Raw genomic sequence first — 24691 nt, 5'->3', positions numbered from 1 at the left:
CCATCTGATGGAACAGAGTACATTAAGATAAAAGAAAAAAGTCACAGAATAGATGGATGATACACATTTAAAAAAAACTCTTCTCAAATACCCCAAATACTTAATTTACATATGCCACAGGTATTTTACAACATTTCTTATTAAAAAGTTTGAAAGGATGGTTCCACAGTTTACTATTATGAATTGTGCTGCTATAAACATTGATGTAAAAGAAATCAGAATAAAGAAAAAAAAAGTTTGAAAGGATTAAGTGTCAGATATTCTACAGAAAGAGAAAATATTAGCATCCTGGAATAATTTTTATTCCTGGACCATTTTCTGCCCACTGGAAAAAATTGCACTGTTTTTCTTTCTCAAAAGGACACACAAAAAAATTCTTTCCATTATTTGGTCCAATCTTCAGCACTGTTCTCATGATGGAGCGCCTGCCATGGTTGCAGAATGGGAAGGACAAATCTGCCCACTAGAGAAACAACAACAACAAAAACACAGGAGTGTAAACTTTATGAGCAAGTTACTGTGATGTACAGACCAGGCCAAGGCTCGTTTGATTGGTGTCATATTGGCTTCACTCCTATTGCTATTAATTTGATTGTAAAACAGACATAAACCATTACTTGTTGCCCTTAAATAAAGTTTCTGTCCTTTAAGAAGCATCTCTTTTACACGTGTTTGAATCACACAGAAAATTGTCTTAATTATGAGCTTACAGTTCCTAAATATCTGAAGATATAGAAACTCTTTCCCTTTATTAAGAATAATTGAAAACTATCAGAATCTGTAATAATCACTAGAGTTCCCTCTTATATTTGAAGTTAAAAACTCACAAGATCCAATATTTGTCATAACACTAATGCTAAACTTCCTGAGTCTCTTAGGAAAAGAAAGACTGTAATAGGAACATATCCAAATTAGGCAGGTTCCATTGTATTATTCTTATTTGGGCCTCAAGAGGGGCATGAAGGAATCTATTACTGCTAATATTATTATTATTTTTTCCATTGTATCTATTAAAAGCTTCTTGAGGAGAAAATTTATGGATTTATGAGGATAGAGTTACATCCTGTTCAGAGGTGTAAAATCACTATCAAATTTTCCCTAGGAAATTCTTAAGAAGGAAAGACATTGAAGACAGATATTTTATCTTTTAATAAACCCAACTAGAAAATTTTTGCTCCAGCACTGAAATAGGTCAGTATTTTCATTTTTCAATTATATATTAGATGAAGTGTAACTTGGAAAAGTGTGTGCCTTTAAGTTATAGATTCACACTATGCCTGTGAGTCTCATAATGAGAGAAATGCAGAAAGTGAGACTGACTGAAGGAAATCCAGATTAATGTCTCCTATTCAGATTAATTTTCAAGGACACAATCCCCATAGACTGGAAAGTCATAAGGAATACAACAAAATTATTTTAGTGCTATCATCTTTTTCTTTTTTTCCCCCTTGGTCAAACTTGTTCACTAACGTTATTGTAAATTCAAGGCATATACATTGTTTTCCTCATGTACATCTGTCCAATGAATCCAAAAGTTGGATAGAACACTGACGTTAGAAAGAGCAAATTCTTATTTTGGATTATTAACCACATGAGTATACCAGTAGTTGTTAGTCAATACCTTTCCATCTTTGTGAACCAAGGGCAAAATTTTTATGCTAGTGATTATAAATATGATATACTCTGATAGTCTAATAGCTATTATTTCTCTATTATTATTATTTCTCTGAACCTCTTTGAATTTTAAATTATTTAACATTCAGGTTTTAGACTGAATACTAATATGACTAAAATATAAAGGTAAAACTGAAAGAGCATTGCTGTTTGTTACATTTTAATAACCAAAATTCAATGACACCATAGTAAACTTGATAAATCTTACACCTACTTCAAAAAATCCACATTGTCTTTCTCCAGGCAGAGGACAAGCATAAAACTGTCTTCCCTTGTTTGCACCATCTTTCCTCACAACTCGCAGAACACAGCAGAGGTTGTGTTTACTGCATCGAGGGCCGCCATTATTTAAGGTACAAGGACCAGCTGTCATATTTGTTTGGAGTTCACTGTAATGACAGGTCATGAAATAATTACAGCAAAAGTGGTAGGGGGATCATTCACACCATTCTACTTGTACCTGTTAGAAGTCTGCTTATAGGAAAAATTATATCAAAAAGTAGGTCACCATGAACTTTAGGTAATTGCACAAACTGCCTTTTAAATTGTTTTCCAAGATAATTCTAATTCACTTCTCAAGCTACCTATGTATCTAAAGCACAGAAATTAAATTTCTGAAGAATAAAGACAGCTGAATTGTTGTGTATCCATTACATTAAATTTTAAGTTTTCTTTCTGATATTCAGTTCTTCTTTTACCCAGTATTCAGTGTGGACAGTTTTATTTCCTCTAAAATATTCTCAGGTCTAGCTGGCCCTTGCCCCATAAAGCAAGCAGAGTCACAATCTTCTCTAATTATTTTCTCATTGGTAGAAACTCTCATCAATGGCTCTGACAAGGCCAAAGAGACACTCTTTCTACTGTCCACTTTAAAGACAATTTTCTATGCTTTTCTTTGATCAAGGCTACTATAATAGTTGCAATCATATTCTAGCAAGAAACAGGCTGCCTAGAAGAGCAGAAATGTGTATTTTGTGAAGCTAGTAGGGAAGCTTTATCTCCCCTACAATTAGAATCAAGAGTATTTGGAGGTCATTCGCGTATTCACTGAACAAAGCTGAGGAGTTGACCTTGTACTCTAGCTGTATAAGCAGAATTTTCTCTCTGAAAAAGAGCTTCGCTATTTTTAATTTTCTATGTTTTGCATATTTTAAGTCATGCCTTTATAATAGACTTTTAATAAGCCAGTTGAAAATAAAAAGTGTTCACATTGATAAAAACCAGGAGTTCGGGGTATAGCTCAGAAGTAGTGTAGATGCTTAGCATGTGCAAAGCTCTAGGTTCATTCCAGCACCCAAAACAAAACAAATAATCCAACAAAACAAAACTAAAAGTTTTTAACTTTTTAAGGTTAAACAGTACATCCTTTCTTATTTTGGGGGAAATTTCTAAAGAAAAACAAATATCATTCTTAAATTATTAAAAAAAAATTAAAAATCAGTTTTCTTTTTTACCTGCTTCCTAAATTGCATTTTTCAGATACCTGATTTTATAATAGTGCCTCAAGGCATCCTAATTGAAATGTTCAGAGAATATGATATTTTATTTGGGATAAAATTTGTTTAAACCTACTTTTAAAACTGATGCTTAAATATATTGCTTTAAAAATGTTTGCTGGTATGGCAATATGTAAATCAATAGATGTGTAACTGATGTGAGTCTGCAATCTGTATACGGGGTAAAAATGGGAGTTCATAACCCACTTGAATCAAAGTGTGAAATATGATATATCAAGAACTATGTAATGTTTTGTACAACCAACAATAAAAATTAAAAATAAATAAATAAATAAAAATGTTTGCTGGGATGAACTTAAACGTTCTGAGAGCTTTTTTCGAACATGTTCCTATGGCAGTCATTTGTAAACTGAAAGTAATTATGGGTAATATTAAGGAAACCATTACAGATATTTAACCAGTCACTACTTTGCTGGCGTATTTTCCAGGGTAGGGATGGTGGCTTATATTTGAGACGCATAATATCAAATTAGAAATAGCACAGCTGAGTTCAATCCCCAGTATGGAAAGAAACAAACAAAAAACAACAACAACAAAAACAAAGCTGAGAAGTAATGAGCTTTTCTTTTCCATAACCTTCCATTTGACAAAATGCCTCTAAAAGAGGTGACATTAAAATTTTAACATGAAGAGAGGGTGAATATCTAGACAGTGTAAGAAAAGTCGAGAGATTTAAAAATCAAAGTGATTTCATAGTGTTTTTCTTTAAATTAAAAAAGAAAAACAATTAAGATTACTAGCAATGAGTGAAATGATGCTTATTAAAATATACATATGTAAAACATAGTTTTATATATAATTTTAAAGGCAGACATCTTTAACAACAATTAATTCAACATTTTCTAATCTACTTGCTTCAACCTGGAGATCTCCAGGGTTCCACATACCCAAGGAAAGGCTGACATTGTTTACTCTTAAAGCTTCTCTGAGGAGAGGGGCAAAAGTGGAGGGTAGGATTGAGGAGGAAAGAGGGGCCTCAAAGTCTTACCTCTGGTTCATTTCTGTCTTCTATTTTGTTTCCTCCTTGGTATCAAGTTGAAGGAAAAACTAGTCATATGCTATCCTAGCCTTGGTACTCAGAGTGTGTTTCACTGCCCAGAAACATCAGCCTCACCTGGAGCTCCTTAGATTTACCAGAATTAACTGCCCCTATTCCAGAACCCTAAGGAATCAGAATCTACATGTTAACAAGTTTCCCAGGTGATTCATATGCACATTAAGTTTCAAGCACGGAGTTAATGTAACCAACATCCTGGATGCCACCTGCGATCACAATCACATGGGCTCTAAATATGCACAGCTAATCTTAATTTTATGATAGAAAACATTATCTAGGATAATTAAATATTCTGCTTAATTGAGGACATCTTGGTTCCTCTTTGCTTCAAGCATTATTTTAAAACTTTCTAAAACGTAGCTAAGCATTTTCATAGGTAAGTTTAGCATAGAGAATAGTTGATTTTGATGATTAGGTCTATCATTTTGAATACGGATGTCTAAATGGCATAATATATCAGGAGTGGTAAAACTTTTCTGGTAACACATTTTAGGCTGGTGGATCTTGTGTTCTCTGTTGCAACTACTCAATTCTTTTAAAATTCATTTGCTGAATGTAAAATTCATTTAAATTTATGTTAATTTTTAAAAAATCCTTAGTTTTATATATAATTTTAAAGGCAGACATCTTTAACAACAATTAATTCAACATTTTCTAATCTACTTGCTTCAACCTGGAGATATTTTTCAAATAGCACCTTTATTTATATATAAAATTATATATAAATAAAGATGCTATTTGAAAAATTTACAATTAATCAGTGCAATTGAATGTAGATATTGTCATCTGAGATTATTTCAAGGATTAAAACAAACAGAAGATAAGTAAATGACTTATCCTAGTTGTCTGTGATTCTGCAATCCTTAGGGAGAGAAAACTTCAAAGGATGACCTGGAATCTAGAACAAGGTGTTAGTGCTAGCACCAGTGATTAGAGATAGACATTCCACACCACCGATGGCAGTGAGAAAATGCTAATAATTTTGACAATGTCATTTCACTCCTCTAAATCATCCTTTGCATCAGTTCAGGAAAAATTTCAACCTGGAACACATGATGACTTTGGGAACATATCACTGTGTTTTGCTCTCTATTTACAATAATTGCATCAAAGATTTAAAACTGTTTATAGTAGTTATTCTTAACTGCTTAAAAATTGGTCAATTATCTAATTTATAATCCAGGAGCTGGATAACATTCAAGTACATTTAAAGACCGATCCAAAAATATGTCTCATCAACATGGCATGCATAGTACGGTGATGAGACTAGTAATTAAGAGAACAAAAGCCAAATTAATTACCCTGTAATTATTAACAAAAAATTTAACTTGGTATAAATTCTGAGTGGACCACCTGCTTTAATAGTATTATGTTGTGAGCTTCTGCTAGGTGTCTTGTCCACAAGATGAACACTGTAGTTGCCAGACAAGGAGAAAAATGAAATAAATGACAGTAATTTGCAATTTATTCCTTGTAAAGTAGCTGGGTGCAGAAGGGCTGCTGGGTGAATTTATTTCATCACTTGACATTTATTCTGCTAGTTGATCTTGATTGATTGTGGAGTCTCAGTCCTGGTGTTCCTATATTCAATACATTCACATGGCTGCAGCATTTCTAAGTAATACTGTGTACTGTGATTAATCATGTAATTCTATTACTAATGGCTTATGAAGATATCATTTAAATTTAAGGTTACATTAATGTTTTTTTTTTAAATCCATGATTCATTAGCTAAATTGTTTAAGATTTTTTTAAAAGCACTAAGGAAATAAAAATATGCCAAGATATTTCATCTGGGTACAACGAATGACACAATATTTTAAAACGATCACTTCTTCTTTTCACTTAAGTCACAGAACAGAAAAGCTGCTCAAAATGAATTCTCCTATAGAATAGCTTCTCAATTCAGATATTCTTAACTAATTCCTCCATAATTTCCATCATTGAGGCACTAATAAAGGTTAAAGTGAAAAGATATTGTATTTTTAAGTTTAAAATTTGCCCACTATAGCTTAATTCAAATGTAAGTATCATGGACAGAAATTAAATCAGTTATCATAAGAGATTATGAATGAAAGTATTTTGAAAAATAAGTCAAGAATAAATCATTGGGATTAAGTGCTATAAATTTAAAGTTGTGATAGGAAACTTGATCTGAATGCATGTATTGAGCAAAAGCTGTCCAAGAAATATTATGAAATGAGCTTTAAGAATTCCCAGACTTTGGTCTAGGAGAACCACTTATCCACTGCCCAGTGGAGGTAATCTTCCTATTAGCAAAGCACAGCAATCTTAGGAAAAGCTAGCAATCAGAATTCCACCCAGATTTACTTTACCCCAAAATAATTCTGTCTCCCATTGCATGCGAAGAATATCCTGCATTCACAAGTTATACTCTTTATTTTAAAATGCTGGGTATATGGCACCTGTTTTTTGATGAAAAAGAAGCAGTTTAGAAAACAAAATTGTGGGCAAATATCTCTTTCTGATGGAGGTATAAATTCATATCATGGTGGTTAGGAATCTCAGATAAAGGGAGGAAATGAGATGGGGGAAGGAGGGCCAACAGAAGATTGTCCCAATATTAAGGAGCTGCCACTATTGAGAAAAGAGATGACACTATTTATTCAAGTTTCTGCATCTTGGTTATCAGCAATTGAAGTTTTCTGGAAATGGAGCTGGTAGTCTCATAAAACACATTCAATCACGTAGTATTTATAAATGGGAATTACAATTTTCATTTCAGATACAAAAACAGCATGAATACTTTTTGGGACTTTTTGGATGAAATAGAGAATACCATCCCACATAAATGAATGAGATACAACTATGTTCTTTAACAGAAACATCACTAAAGGTATCTCAGATTTCTGTTTCTAAAATAGAGGCCACTTACTGAACTTTTACAAAAGAGTCTTTTCCAGTACTACTTTTTCACTGTAGGGAAATTTAGATGGTCTTCAACTTATGATGGTTGCACTTAGAATTTTTCAACTTTTCCATGGTGTGAAAGCAGTGGGCTCTCAGGAGGAGCTATCCTTCAAATTTGGAATTTTGATCTTTTTCTGGGCTGGTGATATGTAGCAAGACAATTTCTTTTGATGCTGGGCATCAGCAGTGAGCCACGGGCTCCCAGTCAGCTATACAACCGCAAGGGGAAACAACCAATACTCAGTGTCCTTATGCTGCTAGGCTATGATTGATGTTTAGCAGGTATATTAACTGCATTTTTTACTTAAGACATTTTCAACTTATGCTGGGGATAGCAGGATGTAACTCACTGTCAGTTGAGAAGTATTCTATAGAAAAAGATGCTAAAAGGGGTATTCTATATAAAAAGATGTTAAAAGGGGTTATTGGTAACTGGTATTATTATGGGCAATTTAAGCATTTTTCTTTATGCTTTTGATATATTCTGTATTAAGCATGCACATGGTCATGGTAAAAAAAAAAAAACTTTTTATAGGTGTTGGAAATCTGTTTATTTCCTTTCCTTCTCTAGCATTATAAATGAGAGAAGTGAAAGCAGGCAAATTACAACAGTGGTTTTTCAGTGTTTGACTTATATTACCAAAATCAATTCAACTTTCTTAGCAATGGATGATTTTTCTGCCTTCTAAAAACTTAATGCAGTACAAATACCTCAAAGATCTCAAAAATACCTTAAACAAAGCTGAATTCAAATATCTTAAATACAAGGGTTAGAAGCATCATACCTGTTAGAAAATCCAGGGTTGCAACTTTTGAGATCTGGTTCTGAGTGGTGGGCTGTTTTCAATTTTTTATGTGCTGGACTAAATAATTCAGACTGAGAGCAGACCAAAGGTGATATGTTTACTTTGTTAGATAGTTGAGTTATATAGTTTGTTCTCTCCTTGGAGGGGTGCTGTGTATAACTAAGACAAACGTTTGTAGGAAGAGAGTTTTGAAATTCCCCATCTAGTATCTGGTTTTGGCTTCTTTTTCTTTCCAAAGTACTGGATTTATTGCTAAAATCAGTTAAGACGAGAGTTGTAGTTCCAAATACAGTTTTCCTGTTCATCTTTACTTCTGTATGTGTGTTTCCAAAGCTATTACAAGGATACTTAATCAAGTTGCTAAAGACAATGGTATTTTCTTCATTCTTGAGCACCGAATCTGAAAGAAGAGATAAATAATTCTGCAGTATTCCTAAAAATATAATATATTGACTATTTGAAACATCTTTTTTCATTTGATTAGAAAATTTCGTTCACTTTATTGCAGTGAACTTATATGTAGAACTAATAAGGCAAAGTTAGGTTGAGCAAGTTATAATTGTTTTCTGGTTAGGAAGTGAAGTTTTATCTAAAATGCAAAATATTAACAACATATAGGGACCCAGATATGGAGTTAACAAAGATTTTTGTTTGCAGTGTTTTATATTAAGCATTTAAAGGTTATACAGCTATCAGTTTTGTTAATATTAGACAAAGCATTAAAGCAGTAGTAATTAAGAGAAGATGTCTCATAAAGCTTTAGGTTAACAGAAGACTCTGTAGTATGGAATACCAGTAATGTTTTTGTGAATGACAAGGCCAAGTAAAAGGCTTATTTAGAATAAGTAAACATGAATCATACAGACTTAATATTTATCAAATAAAACATTTCAACAAAATATCCTGGGATTCTGGAATTTGTACTATATTCTAAATTGTAGTTAAGGATATATGTCTTTCATACTCAGAAAAAATTAACACAAAAACAGTGAGATATGTAAAGGCATTTGAGAATGTTGAAATAATGTGGAGATCTAAGACTGGATTTCTGAGGGTGCTCTGCTGAATGATACTGAAGAAGGAGGGATGGAAATAGGAGGCGCAGTCCCTTTAGCTATTAGCAAAGCTGTGCAAGGGGTGATGCCCGCCTTGCAGGCCCAGGGAACAAAACACAATATGACAGCTAACACAATGTAGAGGTCTTTAAGTCAAGAATGAACTTTCTCATCTCTAATTGAAAGAAAGAAATAACACTTTGAGAACACAATAGAAGCTGCATCAATGAGATGGTTCTTAATCACAGGTTTCCTCTGAGGTTTTACATTCTCTGAACGCATGAAATTGTGAGCTATAAAGAGTTATTTTGAAGGATTTCAATGAAATCAGTACAATTGTCTGGGTAAAGATTTTAATAACAAGGGTAGGAAGGATAAAGAAGAGAAAAAATTCAGCATTTTTCTATTCCACCTGCAAAGATATTCTTACAGAAATCCTCCCTTTCAATTTATGAAACACTTGGACTGAATAACAAACTCGAAAGTTGCTGAAATCTGCATAAAACAAAGCTTTATTGAATAATTCATTAGAAACAGTAGAGAACAGATGTGATCATCTCAGTTTTTTGAGATACAAAGGCACATACTGTTTTAGCACAAGCATGTTTTCCCTCCCTATAAAAAATATTCAACAGAATATTGGCATGGTGTACATGCAGAGGATGGCAATTCCTTTAAACCTTTGAGAAAGAAAGCATTTGACTTGGTGATGGAATATCAAGATGAAGTGAGATATGTATCTAACTTTGTATAAATGACCCTTTTGGAAATGCAATGAATTAGAAATCAAAATTTGGTCTTACCAATAGGCCTTGAGGTCAAGCAAGCATCACATGCCTTAGCAGAGGGCTTATTTATTAGCGTACAGACTGAACATGTCCATTGCTCTTCGGACTTCTGAGCCACCAAGTCAATAAGATGATCCCTTCTGCTAGATGTCCAACTGACTACAGTATTTCTTGTTGGCAGTTTGCTATAAAAATTTTAAAAATTAATTACTAACATTATCATTGCCTTATTCTTACACATTCTGGGTATTTTAGAATCAATTACAAAAGTATGAATACCCAATTCTTTCATTGCTTAGAAGTCATATCTGAGAGCTAGATGTCATAACTACATCTTGAACCATGCTGATTTGCCATTTAAGTCAGAAATAAAAGTTTTTATTTAGAGCCAAAGAGCTATTTTTTGAACCAGTAGGAAGTATTTCACAAATATTTTAAGTGATACTTTTCAAGGCAAAACTAAAATGTTATTCAAGTAAATCAGAAAAAGAAACATCATGCAGAAATTAGAGCACTAAACATTTAGTGAGAAAATTTACATTACCTCATGTACCCTAAAAAGAAAATTCTAGAAACTCTAGAATTTCTTTTTGGTATCTGCTAAGCAAGATATGGGTTAGTTGATTTATAATAATGAAAAGAGATATTTAACTTTGTGTTATTTTTCTTCATATAAACCCACTTTATATTTTCAACTTAATTATTATTAGAATAGTACAGAAGCAATAAAACCAACCCTGATTTTTTTAAACCACAAATGTAAATCATAATTTTCTAAATGGAATTCTTCATAGACTATTTATATAACAATATATGTTGTTATATAAAATGCCTTTCTACAGCTCTGATACAGTCCCACTGTCAAATGGACAGGTGTAGGTCTACAGAGCACATCATGTGGTTAAGCAACCATAGCAGAATCAGGGATTTGTCTCATTATTTCAAGCATTAATATTGAAAACTCTCTTCCAGGTAAAGTCTATGTATCTTACATTTCAGAACATGAGTTCTTTGACTTTCCAAGGTGACCTTGACTTCTGTAGCATTTTCCTCCTTACATACAATTATACCAGTTTTTAAATTCAAGCTTGTCTGGTAAAATAATAAATAGCATGAGAAAATCTGAAAGATACATCTCATTATGATTCTTTTATCTTTACTTACTTTGACTTTTAATGCACTTAGTATTTCTTATTCCTATGGAACACCAGACCTTCTACAGAGTTTTCTTACCTCACCTTATCCCTGCCCTCTACTAATTTACACTGAAAGACAGTATGTTGCATTTGTTCATAATTAAGTAAACACAATTTTAATGCCCTTCAGACTTTCAGTATGCTTTCAACTTTTCATTATTTTCACCTTTTCTTACGGAAGTACTTGGAAGTGTTCTTTCCTATACTGCCCCATTTCTTAATCACCCACTATTAAATTCATCCCAATCTCCACTTTGGAATGTATCAGGAATCTCAAACTCACATGTGATAGTAGGATGAATAATGGCCTCTTAATTGTATGAGGTTATATCCCAGGAAACTATAAAATGTTATTTTTTAAAGAAAAAGATCCTTTGCAGATGCAATGAAGGATCTTGACTTAGGGAAATTATCTGGATGATTCCTTAACCTATTCACAAATATCCTTATGAGAGGCAGAGGGATAAGATGTGATTTACATAGGAGAAATGGTATGTAAAAATAGGCAGAAAACGTCGTGGTGCAACTATAGTCAAGGACCTTGGGCAGCCAACAGGTCGATTCTCCTCTTGAGTCTTTAGAGGGAGCACATCCCTACACACACCTTATCATTGTCCCAATGATGCTGCTGTTAAGCTTCTGGCATATAGAGTATGAGCAAATCAATTTCTGTTGCTTTAATTCACTAAATTTGTGGTAATCTGGCATAAGAGTCACAAAAAAACTAGTACAAATAAAATTCATGGATCTTCCAATTGGTAACTCCCAGTAAATGGCATGAGCTTGCCCTAATCAATCAGGCCCCAAACCTAGATGTCATCCTTAATATTTATTTATTTTATATTCCACATTCAACCCATCAGCAAATCCTACAGTCAGCTGCAGAGTCAAATTTACCATAAAGGTAATGAAGCTTATCCTTTCATGGCTTAGTGGGTTGTTTTCTACCGATCAAAAGTAGGGAACAGGGAGAATGGAACCAGTAACTCTAACTGCATGCTGGAGGCCAAGATGCTACCAGTGGTGGTAATTCTGGGGATTCCAGGTGGGGCTTATGTGCTGCCAGTGTCATCTCACATCTGTTCATCATCTAGGGACAATGTGCCCTGGTCACCTCAAGGAGCAGGTAGATTCTGTCTTTATCCTTGAGTACCAGGATCTGAACAAAAAAAAATGCTGCTTCACTCCTTGCTCATGAGCCATCTTTACCCAGTCTGCAAGGTCCCTCAACCCACATACCACTCCAGTGCCCTACCCTTAGCCCCCAAACAGCAGGGTAGAGAAGGAAATCGGAGGCAAGAGGGAGGAAAAAAGGGCTGAAGTTCTTAAAGTAAGGTCCTCAGGCCAGCAGTGATAGCACCGCATGGCAAGTGGGACATGCAGATTTTTGGGCCGCTCTCCAGTCCAGACCTACTGAATCAGAAACTCTGGGGATGGCCCAGCAATCTGTATTTTGACAAGGACTCAGAGATTCTGATGCTCCCTAAGTTTGGGAACCACAAATTCGAAGTATCCTTGCAGAAAAGAAAGAGCGCTTGAGGAAAATATTACAAGAAACATTAGAGACACATTACTTTCATTAGCTAACTGTGGGATAAAAGAAAGTTTTCTAATTCACTGATAATAAAAATTCAGTATGATTGGTGGTCATGTGACAGAGCAATCAAGGAGTCTGTAGCCCAAACATGGAAGAGGGCATTTACATGCTGAGTCAGGCAGTGAAGGAATAATGCTCTTATTTTTCTGAAGTTTCTGGTACTTAAAAATAGTAATCTGTTATGACTTCTTATTCTAAATATTCACATGAGAACCTAACCTTTTTTTTTTCCCCCTGTGATGTCTGTGCTGGGGAAGAATAAATCTGGGCCTCAGGTATGCTATGCAAATGCTCTACTACTGAGCTACATCCTTAGTCCTGAGCCTAACTCTATTCATATTTTTTTATTCTTTTTCTTAGAGTAGTCCCCCTAAACTGTATAAGTTTTAAGCCTTCCTCAAATTCCAAAAATATCTTAAATACAACCACTTTTTACCAGTCATCATTCACCACCTGCACTGTTATTGAAAGCTCCTGATGCTGCTGCTTCATTCCAATAACCCTGCAGTCACTTTTTCAGAGCAGCTTGAGTGATTCCCATAGAACACAAGTCAGTTCATATGGCCCCTCTGCTTGAAGTCTTTCAGCAGGTTTCTGAGCTCACTCAGTCAATACTTTTCAAGTTAGTGATATTCTAAAATCTAAATGAGTTCATGCCTGTTCAAAACATTCCAAAGACTTCATGTTATACTCAAAATGAAATGGAAACTTATTTCCATGCCCAAGCAGGCTATGCATGATATCTGGTCTGTGTCTCCTTCCTTCTGCTTTGGTGAATCATCCTTGCCTTCTTTCTCTTCCTTAAGCCAGAGGTTCTTGATTTCTAGGCTACCTTCTTTAAAAACTTTTCTCCTATTCCCCTATCTTTACAAGTCATTAGATCTTTTCAACAATCTCTTCCTCAGGGACTTAATCTGCTTATCCCATCTAGAATGAACTTTCCTTTTTATTATCTGTCCTCTATTGTGTTTGGTATTTCTTGAGAGCAGTGATCACTACTTATCATTGCCTCATATTATACACACATGTGGACAGGATTTTCTTAGAATGATCTCCCCTTGGAATATAGTAATCTATATATTCCACAGAAAGAGCTTTCTTCAAGATCATCTTAATTTTCCAGCTATCAAATCAAATGGCTTATAGAGGGTACCATCCTCTCTAACTCAGTTGAATAACTCTGTCAAGCACTTCACCACTTTGTTGCTATAGCATTTATTCTTCTACCTCTTTCATGAGATCCTTTTTTTTTCTTTTGATCACCAAGATAATTAAGGTAATCACAAAGAGTTATTCACAAGGATCTCTATTGGACCTTTTTGCCTCTTCTTTGTGCTTTGCAAATATTATCAGGTTCACTGTTACCTCAGATTACCCCCAAGTGGGGAATGGGAGGGGCATAATGTACAAGTGGAGGATCTTCGAATTTCTCAAGGGAGAGAAGATACTAGCATGGGTAGCAATTGATTTTTCTTTGTCCAAACAAAATAGATTTTTTAAAAATGCCAATATAAATGCTAATAAAACTAAAAGAAAGTTATGCAAAAGATTGGTATAAAGGTTTGTACAAAAGGTTTGTACAAAAGGTTTGTATAAATATACAAAAGGTTTATATATTTAAAGGTTTGTATAAAAAGAACTTGCTACTCAACTTCTATTTCAACTGAATCATATGCTACTTCATTCCTTCTACTCTACATTTTTACTCTTATAACACCAACACTTCCTGGGAGTTCTCCAGAATATATTTCTTCTGCTAAAATCAGGGTGGGGGGGAAACACAAACATAAACACCTTATTATCCTAAGGTTGAAGTTAAGAAGCTTAAGCCGGAAGCAGCATGTCCTGTTTTTACTTCTTATATATATGTAGAGCCTAGGTAAAGTCACCTTCGTGGTTTCCTGTCCCTGAGGCTCTGGTTCTTACAGCTTTTGATTTATTCTCTGAATTACCCCACTATTCATTTGGTCGCATGACCCTTTTCAACTATGTTCTAAAGATGACAACTAAGCAGTTAAACTTTCTTCCCAAAGCAAGCTTACTGTATCAAGACTAAGCCATCACAGGTTGTTTCATTTCTTTTGTGCCCTCTCGTTGCTCCATCCCTTCAAATATCTCTGCAGGCAGGCCTGTGTTAAGATTTGGCTTGAATCCTATGTTCAAATATGAATATACCACCAATGTAACCCTACAGTACGTACAATCACAAGAATAGGAAGTTGTATTTCATTTATGTATAATATGTCAAAATACATTCTATATAAAAAGAAAATAAAAAACTTAAAAAAAAAAAAGATTTGGCTTGCAAACAACACTAAATTCTCATTAACAGGCAACCAACAATCAGCACATTTCCAAACTAGATGGTTTTTAAGACCTAAATATGTCTTTTTAAAGGAACAAAATATCCTCTCCACCTATGCATAGCTCTCCAAATGCAGTATTTTCCCTCTGCACTTGCCCATGTGCTGTTTCTCTCCCAGGAAATCCTTTTCCTTCCTCATCTTTGATGAATTCCTACTTCCTTCAACAGGAAGCTCTAATTTTACCTCTCAGAAAGATTTTCTTGTCCTTCCCATGTAGATTTTTGTGTTTTCTGATCTATTCCTCCACTGCCATTAGTGTATCCATACCCATCCACAGGTTTTATTTATCTATTTAATCATTTACTTCTCACTTCAGATCTCGAGCAAGGTGGAGACTATTCAATTTTACATTGTATTCCTGTAGCTAGCATATAGTGAACCATAATAAATTAAATAATAAATTTTAAAAATTATAAAAATTCTTAAAAAGATTATATTCTTATCTTCTCTGAAAGAAACAATACTTACATACATACATTATGACAACTAGCATGTAATTAAGACTCAATAATAAATAATACAGGCATTTAAAATGTGGTATGATTAATAAAAACTGGAAAATTTGGGTAGGATTTATGATGGAGTTCAGTAAACTTTTAGCAATTGAAGGAATATTTAGGTCACTGCTATTGAGCCTTCCAGACTTCAAGTTAACTTAAAGTGACTTTAAAATAAAAGAAAAAAATTTAGTTAAAATTAAAAGTATTTAATATTCATCAAAAAAAGAGGCTGCCAGTTAATGACAATTAATTACCTTATTTAGATGATAAATAATATTTGATGATTTGGAAGAATAAGAAATTTTTTAAATCTGAAAAGCTATCAATTCATGAAAAATAAATATAGAACATTAATCACCTAGTCAAATATATAAAGGAAGTCTCTGTTTGCCAGACACTGTGTTGAGTGTATGTGGCCAAATGTGTACCCATATTATGAAAAATAGTTTCTTGCTCATAAAAAATTTAAAAAAACCCATAAACCTGTACAACAAATATAATTAATTATTTAACTATTTGGTAAAATCAGGTGAAGAAGCTGAGAGGAAGGGGATATAAAGTGACTTAGAAGCAGTTGAGAACAAGAGAAGGGGTAATGCAGAATATAAAACAAGGAGCAGAGAGAGAAAGGAAAAAAAAAAAAAAGTAGCTTCAGGTATATTTATGAAGAAAGAAGCCAGGATCTTCATGCTGTGGCGCAGAGCTCTCTACATACCTAATGCCCTCTCTCTCCTCCCCAGCTTCTGCACAGCCAAGGAATGCCATGCTTCTCTTTCAATCTGCAGTCATATCATTTTGTTCCCTTTGCTTAATTTTCCTCCTACTCAATAGAGAACATCTTCATTTGTTCTCAGTGGACTGAAAAAGTTTTAATGTTTCCCCTAACAAGAGTGTGGTAATAACTCTCCAGCCATGAACTCTAACACTTCTATGGGTCCATAAGACAATCTTCCTAGATACTCTTACTTCACATACCCAACACTTGCTGTATCTTTATCATTATATCCCAACTTTCTCAGACCCATAAAGTACAAACGTCTATTATTTGGTTCTGATATTACCTGCATTATTCTTCATATCAAATATGCCACTAATTTGTTGACTTTTAAAAGTTTATGTAAGGTGCTTTTCCAGTGTTTTGATCTTCCTAAACATCAGACGCCTAGTAACCATCTCTCGTCCTTTACTCTGCATTGGCTTCTCCATATGCATTTCCTATCTTTTCGTTTTCCATGTTAACTACATGCTACACTCAAAGTTACTTAATCCCATTAACCATTCCCAGAACTACTAATGATCCCTATTATTTGATTTCATCCAACCTGTAACACTAGCCTTCAATGGAGCCTTCAAAGCCTTGGCTGGTATTTTTTCATTCTCCAGCATGCCTGCTTATTAATTATTCAAGTTTGGTAGCCATGCTGCCCTTTTTTGGGGGTGGTTGTTGGGATTGAACCCAGGGCCCTGTGCATGCTAGGCAAGTGCTCTACCAACTGAGCTACATCCCCAGCCCCCATGCTGCTTTTTTTAATTAAATAATGTGTACTTTCTCATTTACTTAACCAAAATTCCATTTTTTTAAAGTAAAATTCAAATTGACTTTATGAGATCTGCCAACCTCTCTGTATGTATAAACCTCTAATACCCCTGAACTCATAGCATTTCATGTACTGGTAATTTTGGTTCATAATCCCACACAGAGTAGCTGTTAATCTTTCTTTTGGCATTGCCAAGGCACACTCATCTACTATCTTCTACTAAGGTGAGTGTGTTTTGGCAAAAAAGGAAATAATCAGATTTTGTTGGGATTACTAGATAATGATTCTGAACTGATACTAGGAGATTCCAGGAGACCTAAAATATTACTGTGGGCCACCAGTTAGGTCAGAAGCTTTAGTCATTTTCATCTTTTTTTTTTAATATTTATTTTTTAGTTGTAGTTGGACACAATATCTTTATTTTGTCTATTTTTATGTGGTGCTGAGGCCCACACACGTGCTAGGAAAACGCTCTACCTCTGAGCCACAGTCCTTTTCATCTTATAAAACCCATCCTGTGCTTACTACCCCAGTTCTTGAATGCATAATTATACTCAGCAAAGAACAAAATCATTACACATATGTTTAATAAGTGTAATGATTTTGTTCTTTGCTGAGTATAATTGTTGTTTAATTAAGAAGACAGATTCTGAAATAAGATCCTGCTTAAATTTTATGACATATTTCTAAATAAAGCAAAGACTTCTGAAGATAGTTGCATTTTTTTCCCCAATTATTGACTGGGATATTCACTTCACAAATTAGATTGCACCCAAGGGTGGGATATTATTACCTGATTTAGAGGATTTCTTCCTGAATTGAGAAGTGATCCATAATCAGCTTTGGTTCCTTCTGGTTCTCTGATGACATTATTTACTATTTTCTTCCAAAGGTTCAAATACTTTTGAATTATGTACTCTTAAGAATAGCCTGATATATACTTAGTTATGTTTTCTGATTATTAACCTTTTAGTTAAATAACTGAGGCAAACAGTATCCCTTTAAATGAGGTTTCTTACCATATGTCAACATGTTGAGGATTTTCTTTTTGACATTGAGGACAGAAATATGTCATTCTGTTATTCTCCCCGAAGCGACATACAGTTATTTTGCAGTGGCAATGACCACAATTAGGACGCCTGTAAACCTTGCAGTGTTTAAAGACACCAGATCCTGATTTACAGCACTAACAAAAATAAATAAATAAATAAAAGTTAAAAAAAAAAATAAATATATGTTTAAACAGTGTTGCTAAAGAGTCAAAGATAAATTCTTTAAGTCATCTTTGAAAACAGTCTGTTAAAAATTTACATATATTTGAACATAGTTCCATATAGTCTTTTCTTTTTGCTAAGGAAAATATATTGACAAGCTTCAGTCATGTTTGTTAAATAAGATTTGTGTGACATAATTCAGTCATTTTATCTTATTAGTATTCAAAATTGTTCTTTGCATATCTTTATCCTCTTATCTAAATGGGACATAAAAATTTTATATATTAAAATGTATTTATGATTTTTAAGATTTTTTAATTGAATATAATTATGTGGTTAGAAGAAAAAGACTAGATTAGTTTTAAATATGATTACTTTTGGAACACTGAAGCTGCTCACTCAGTTACAATAGCCAAAAACCTTATTTCTAGGGGGAAAAAATTTAACAAGAGTATTTTTTTTCCTTTTTACCTTAGAGACTCACTGGAAAAGAAAAATCAAATACCATCCTAGCAGATAATATGTTCCATTTCAGAATAAATACAATTTCAAAAGATATTTTGCTATTTTCTGTGAAGGTTTTATGCTCTTCACATACAATTAAAATAATTTTCATCAGTTGTGTGAAAATTTAAAAGCCCAGAAATAAGGTTCACCATATGAGCTGAAAATTGCACAAACAATATATTTTAATTTAAACAAAGTACTGAAAATACTCAATTTAATATGGGCAGAAAATGGGCTGGTTTAAAATAGCCCTAGTTACTCAAGGCAAATATGTAAAGCAAAATGTTCATTGACACTTTAAGTCAATTAATGAAGAATGCTACAATACTTTCTTTTCTAAATATAGAAAATATAAGAATTTGAGTATAGAAAAGACTGGCAGAAAAACAGATTTATTTGAAACACGTTGTTTAAAAGATAAAATGCCTTTATTGAATTTTATGTATACATATATTTAACTTTTAAAATTTACATGTTAGCAAGTACTTATTTCATTCCTGGAATAGTTTTTGTGGGAGACAGAGAAATATTATTTTACAGATAAAGAAACTACACTTAAGGTTTATTTACCCAAAGTAGTCTATCTTTTTTTAAATTAATTAATTTATTATATATATATGTCAGCAGAATGCATTTTGATTCATGGTACACAATTGCAGCACAACTTTTCATTTCTCTGATTTTACACAATGTAGCATCACACTATATGTACAATCACACATGTACCTAGGATAATCATGTCCATTTCATTCTGCCATCTTTCTGGCCCCCATGCCTACCCGCTTTTGCCCAATCACAGTTCCTCCAGTTTTCCCATGCCCTCCCTGCCATTATGAATCAGCATCCACAAAGTAGTCTATTTTTTTATATGTTCTGTTTCACATATCCAAAAGAGTCTATGCAGAATGCATAGACTAACAGCTAACATAGCTGCTTCCAACTTAGAAGAATTCAATATAATCATGGTTAGAGAAACTTGGAATGACCTCTGACCTAGTATTTTAAAATATTAATTAGGCTCATAAAATGTCCCTCTCCCTTTTTGTATCTCTATACTCTTACCACTAGGTGGCTATATATAACCTTAGCATTTCTGATGCAATCAAAAGGGAAACCATTGACATTTTACATAGCTGAAAGTTTCAACTCTTACCCTGTAAAACAAAATGCTGAAGTCTCGAGTCATCTTCACAAGGTGATGGGTCTGTTGATCTGTTAACTGACAAACCTTAAAATGAAAAAATCATTGAATGTAATTTCATAATTTATTCACTATTGGGAAAAAAAACACTTATAGTTCTTTGAAAGAACTGTAAATAGATTTAAAATATATGCATATCTTCTAGAACTCTGTTTGTTATATATCTTTTTAGTGTCATTCACTAAACTGTAGCTTTATTTTTACTTGATAGTGGTATTGATTTATTATCCCAATGTGTTTTAATTCTAAATTCAAGTATTTATTGAATGTTCTTATCAGACATCTTCAAAGTTCCAACATTTTCTCTCAGCTACTTGCAAAGCCTTGCTGGATTTGAAAAACTGAAAATTTAAAAGGAAGAAAGAAAGAAAGGAGGAAGGAAAACTAGGCATAGGAGTAGGTGACCATCAAAGTCATAATAGGTTTTAAAAAGATATAAATTTATATACATGCATTAATATCAAAGTACTCGTTGACACATGGAATAACTCAGATAGACCTTACTGGAGAATGTTTTTTGTGTGATAAAGTGGCATTAATCTCAATGTTACCAATGCAGAACTAATTTTCATTTGGCACATGTGCTTTCAATAGTAATTCCAAAAGAAATTCTGATACCTTACTCTTGTTTTATGTGCCTGAATACACACATACGCACACACACACATACACACACACACACACACACACACACACACAAAATTATCAGTGATTATAAAAATACAAATTGTCTAATCAACATAATCTTCCAAAAGTATTATAAATGTTCCTCATTTTTTAAATTTAAAATTTATATATTTTAAAAATATTTATTCCTTACCATATCTTATATACATATTAAGACAAACCTTGGTATGCTTACCTGTACTATTTCAATAATTATGTCTATACTCTGAATAACTAAACTTCAGAAATGCCAGTAAGTTTTAAACCCACAGGAATTATGGGTAATGGACTTTTACTAAGTGAATACCTGGCTGGATGTAAGATAAAAAGCGAATTCTCAGTTCATCACTATACCCTTTGTTCTTAACATTTTCCATTGAGATCTGTGTGATTTAAAACAGCTCATTCTGCTTAAATTTTTTTTCATTATTGCCACATTGAACTAATTTGTACCTAGTGTCAAAAAACAGAACTTAATCTAAAATTATCACTACCTGGTTTCTTTTAAAACTATTCCTACTGATTTGGATTTTACCAAACCATCTAGAATGTATCTGCATAAAACAAAAAGGTGACTTTGGACTTATATAAAATAATTTAGTTAACAGAATTAATTATTATGTAAAAATAACAGTTGATAGAAATGATTTAATTAATAGAGTTACAAATACTTTAAGTAGTAACAGAACTGGATAAAGTTATAATGCAGAATTCTTCTCTGGAAACTGAAACACATGCATTCCAATCTCTCTGACTTCTAAGTGAGAGGTTTGAGTTCCAATCTCTCTGAACTTTCACAACCTTGCGCTATTATTGACCAGCATCCTCTTTTTTATAGTTTTAGCATTTCTCTCTGCCAGTTCTTTTTTATCCCAATTTAGAAATAGGTTCAAATCTCTCCAGATATAGAAAAACAAAAACTAGATCCATCCCTATCCTGATATTCCCTTCTAGCAGTCTAATATTTTTCTCTTCATGTTAATCTAAGCTACTGGAAGGAACAAGAACTCTGTATTTTGTTTCCACTTGCTCATTGATCACTCATTGCTTAGTCCCTGTCATCTGAATTCCATTCTTATCATTCTACTGAAACTACATTTTCTATCTTCACCAACACTTATAAGTATGAATACATGAATATGTGTAGAGTATGTGTTGAATATGCCAGATAGAAAAAGAAAATTGTGAGCTTAAATGATTCACATATCCTACAAAATTCACTTTAAGCCCATCAAATGTCAAAAACTGTGTCCTAGATGCATGGATACATCCCTGAACAAAGCAGACTTGTCCTAATCAGAGATTGCGTTCTGGTTAGTACAAGTCAGATTTGTTGAATAATAAATGTAATAAGTAAATATATTGTGTTTAAGAGAAATACATGGTGAAGAAAAAATAAAAAGCAAAGCAAGTTAAGGAAGATTGAGAGAGTGAAGCAGGAGAAGGGGATGCATACTGCAGTTTTAAGGAGGTGGTCAGATTTGGTTACAAAGAGAACTCGACATGACCCAAGACTTGAAGGACACCTGAAGTATGAGGAGAATGTGCTACTGCAACCCAAGTGTAAGTGTTCCACATGGGTTCCTTAATAGTATTAAAAAAAAAAAAGAAGCAATTTTTAAAATACTTAAAATTTACTTTAACAGCTGGATGGAGACCACTGTCAAAGAGTGCTTCATTTTTGATGATGTTGCCTACCCCGGGCAACACTCTTTGATCCAGTAACACATCACATAGCATCCGACCTGTCTGTTTTTTAACTTCACTTTCTGCTCTTGAGAAACTAAATTTAGGTGAACATATGTCTAATTCTGCCATCATTCTTATTTTCTGTTGGCTTTCCATTGAGTTCCTATAGAAAGGAATAAAAAACACATTAATTGTTAAGACTGGTTTATAATTTTACAGTGTCATTTAAAAATGAGCTTTGATATAAACACTTTATGATAATCATGGCACAAGGGTTATTTGGGTGAACAATGAAGACCCTAACAAATTATTCTATTTGAAGCCTTCTTTATCATGAGATTTCATCAAATATAAACTACTTAAAAACACAGGTGATGTCCCAAAGTAAACCGCAAATCTAAGCTCCATAGTTTTGCAGGTAAGTATTTTTATTTTATTTTTTACCTGAGTTCTACAGATGAGTCAAAGAAACAAATCAAATCTTTGGTGAGTTGCACTTCAAAAACAGGAGAAACATCATTTTTTCTTTTACACTCAAGTGGATTAATCATGATGGAGCCTTTCATTCCAAAATGAATCCTGAAACAAAGTCAAACCCATTTTTAAATAGAAATATATCATGCATCAAACTTTCCCTTTCATGTTTTTTGGAATAAAATAAAATAAATGTTAGTCATCATGGGCACTTTTAAAGGGCAAAATATTGTCACTAATATTATATATTTTTTCCTTATAGCTTTGTATCCTTATAAAGCTAGAAGATGTGACAGTGTTTCAACCTACACATAAGTTCCTAGAGAATAACAAGGTCCCAACAATAAGCCCAAGAAAACATACCCCTGTCCTTCTTATCAGATGAAATATCTTTTATTCATAGAACAGTCTAGCATCTCTCGGTGTTTTCTGATTCAAAGGCTTGAGATAAAGCTAAATTTAAAATGCCAATAGTTTGTGTTTATAAATTCTACAAAGCCACTAACATTCAAATTCCCTATTTCTAGCCACAGTGGATTGGAATTGTTTACCTACTGCAAAATAAGATTTACAGTTTAAGATATTTTTCTTTCCCATTGCTTTGCACTGAGCGATGAAACAATTTCTTGCAAAATCTTGTATATAAAGAAAAGAGAAAGAGCAACAGAAAGAGAGAGAGAGAGAGAGAGAGAGAGAGAGAGAGAGAGATAAAGAGAGAGACAGAGAGAGAGAACACAAGTGAAAATGCTATTGTCTTCAATTCTTTTCATTTTCTTTTACCTTTACATGTATTGGGAAGAAGGGATTTATAAATATTTACGGTTAACTTTAAAATTACAATGCAGTGATGAAAAATTCATAACCTTTCAGATTTTATAGGATTGATTAGCATGTCCAGTAACATAAGAAAAAAAAAAAGAAGTGGTTTTGTGAGGCCTCTGATGATGAAGATCAAAAATGATTCTCAAGATGAAATACTGTGTTCTGCCTTTCAAATCCATCTTCTTGTAGCTTTGTTGAGTTAATAAATATGGTTCTTTTGGCAGCAAATGTTACTGCTCTGTGCTTCTAATTCCAAAGCACCATGTTATAGTATTGTACAAGGTTAACCAGTCTAACTTTAAAAATGTGGGTTTTAAACTCTGTGTGCCCTACTATCAATCATAAATGCATTTTACATGCCCCATAGTTCTTGACAGGAAAAATGTGTGCCTGTAAGTACTCCATAATTTAGCTTATGGAGGTTCAGCCCCAGTGAAAGGTGTGCAACTGTCATGCCCAGAAGCCATCATATCTAAAATCTTTTCAGCTGCATGCCTCATAAAGTGGATTCTAAATCACTTTCCATAATGAAACCACATCCACATCAAAAATTTCAAAGGTTAAGACCCAATTCAAATGCACGAAAAGCCTCAATAAGAACTGTAAATAAAGTAAATGTGCCTTTTTCTTGTAAACCTGTTCAATTTGAGGGGAAAATGTGCATAAAAATAACTATTTTATCTTATATTTTTATTTTATTAAATAGCCCAATGTTATAATAATGAAGCCCTGATAACAAATTTTATGTTTAGTGTTGTGTTAATTAACTTCTATCTTAGACTAAGAATATATCAGTATCATGAAAATTTTCAAGACATAGTAAGTATCTACATTGTTTTAACAACTGATATATATTAGTTTTTATAAACCAGTACATAGGTCCATACAACAAGAATGAGATTTTTAAGTTTCATTTTGTTTTCAGTATTTCCTATATTTAATTAACCTAGTTAAGAAAAATATTCCCAGATCCTCATAACTTCACTGTTCCTACATCCCATCCAATGGTCACAGGAGACTCTGCAAAATGTAACTCTGTCTACCAACTGCAGTTGTCTGGCCCAAGGGTGGGTTTTAGGCCAAACCTGAACTG

The 24691-nt window shown here is 33.3% G+C and overlaps 1 protein-coding gene across 1 annotated transcript in view; it reads right to left on the bottom strand.

Annotated features, from left to right (window-relative positions):
* Window positions 1-280: 280 nt before the first annotated feature.
* The window catches only part of Neil3 (nei like DNA glycosylase 3), a 43184-nt gene continuing 18773 nt past the window's right edge, over window positions 281-24691 (bottom strand). The window contains exons 3-10 of the mRNA XM_076852383.1: window positions 22747-22881; window positions 22252-22465; window positions 19900-19974; window positions 18045-18211; window positions 9844-10013; window positions 7965-8385; window positions 1889-2063; window positions 281-463 (exon numbers count right to left, since the gene is read on the bottom strand). Coding sequence (XP_076708498.1) covers window positions 281-463; window positions 1889-2063; window positions 7965-8385; window positions 9844-10013; window positions 18045-18211; window positions 19900-19974; window positions 22252-22465; window positions 22747-22881 — 1540 coding nt within the window. The remainder of the gene's footprint in view (window positions 464-1888; window positions 2064-7964; window positions 8386-9843; window positions 10014-18044; window positions 18212-19899; window positions 19975-22251; window positions 22466-22746; window positions 22882-24691) is intronic.

Source organism: Callospermophilus lateralis, chromosome 4, assembly GCF_048772815.1.
Source record: "Callospermophilus lateralis isolate mCalLat2 chromosome 4, mCalLat2.hap1, whole genome shotgun sequence".
NCBI classification, from domain to species: Eukaryota; Metazoa; Chordata; class Mammalia; order Rodentia; family Sciuridae; genus Callospermophilus; species Callospermophilus lateralis.
This window is presented reverse-complemented; position numbering and strand designations above follow the sequence as displayed.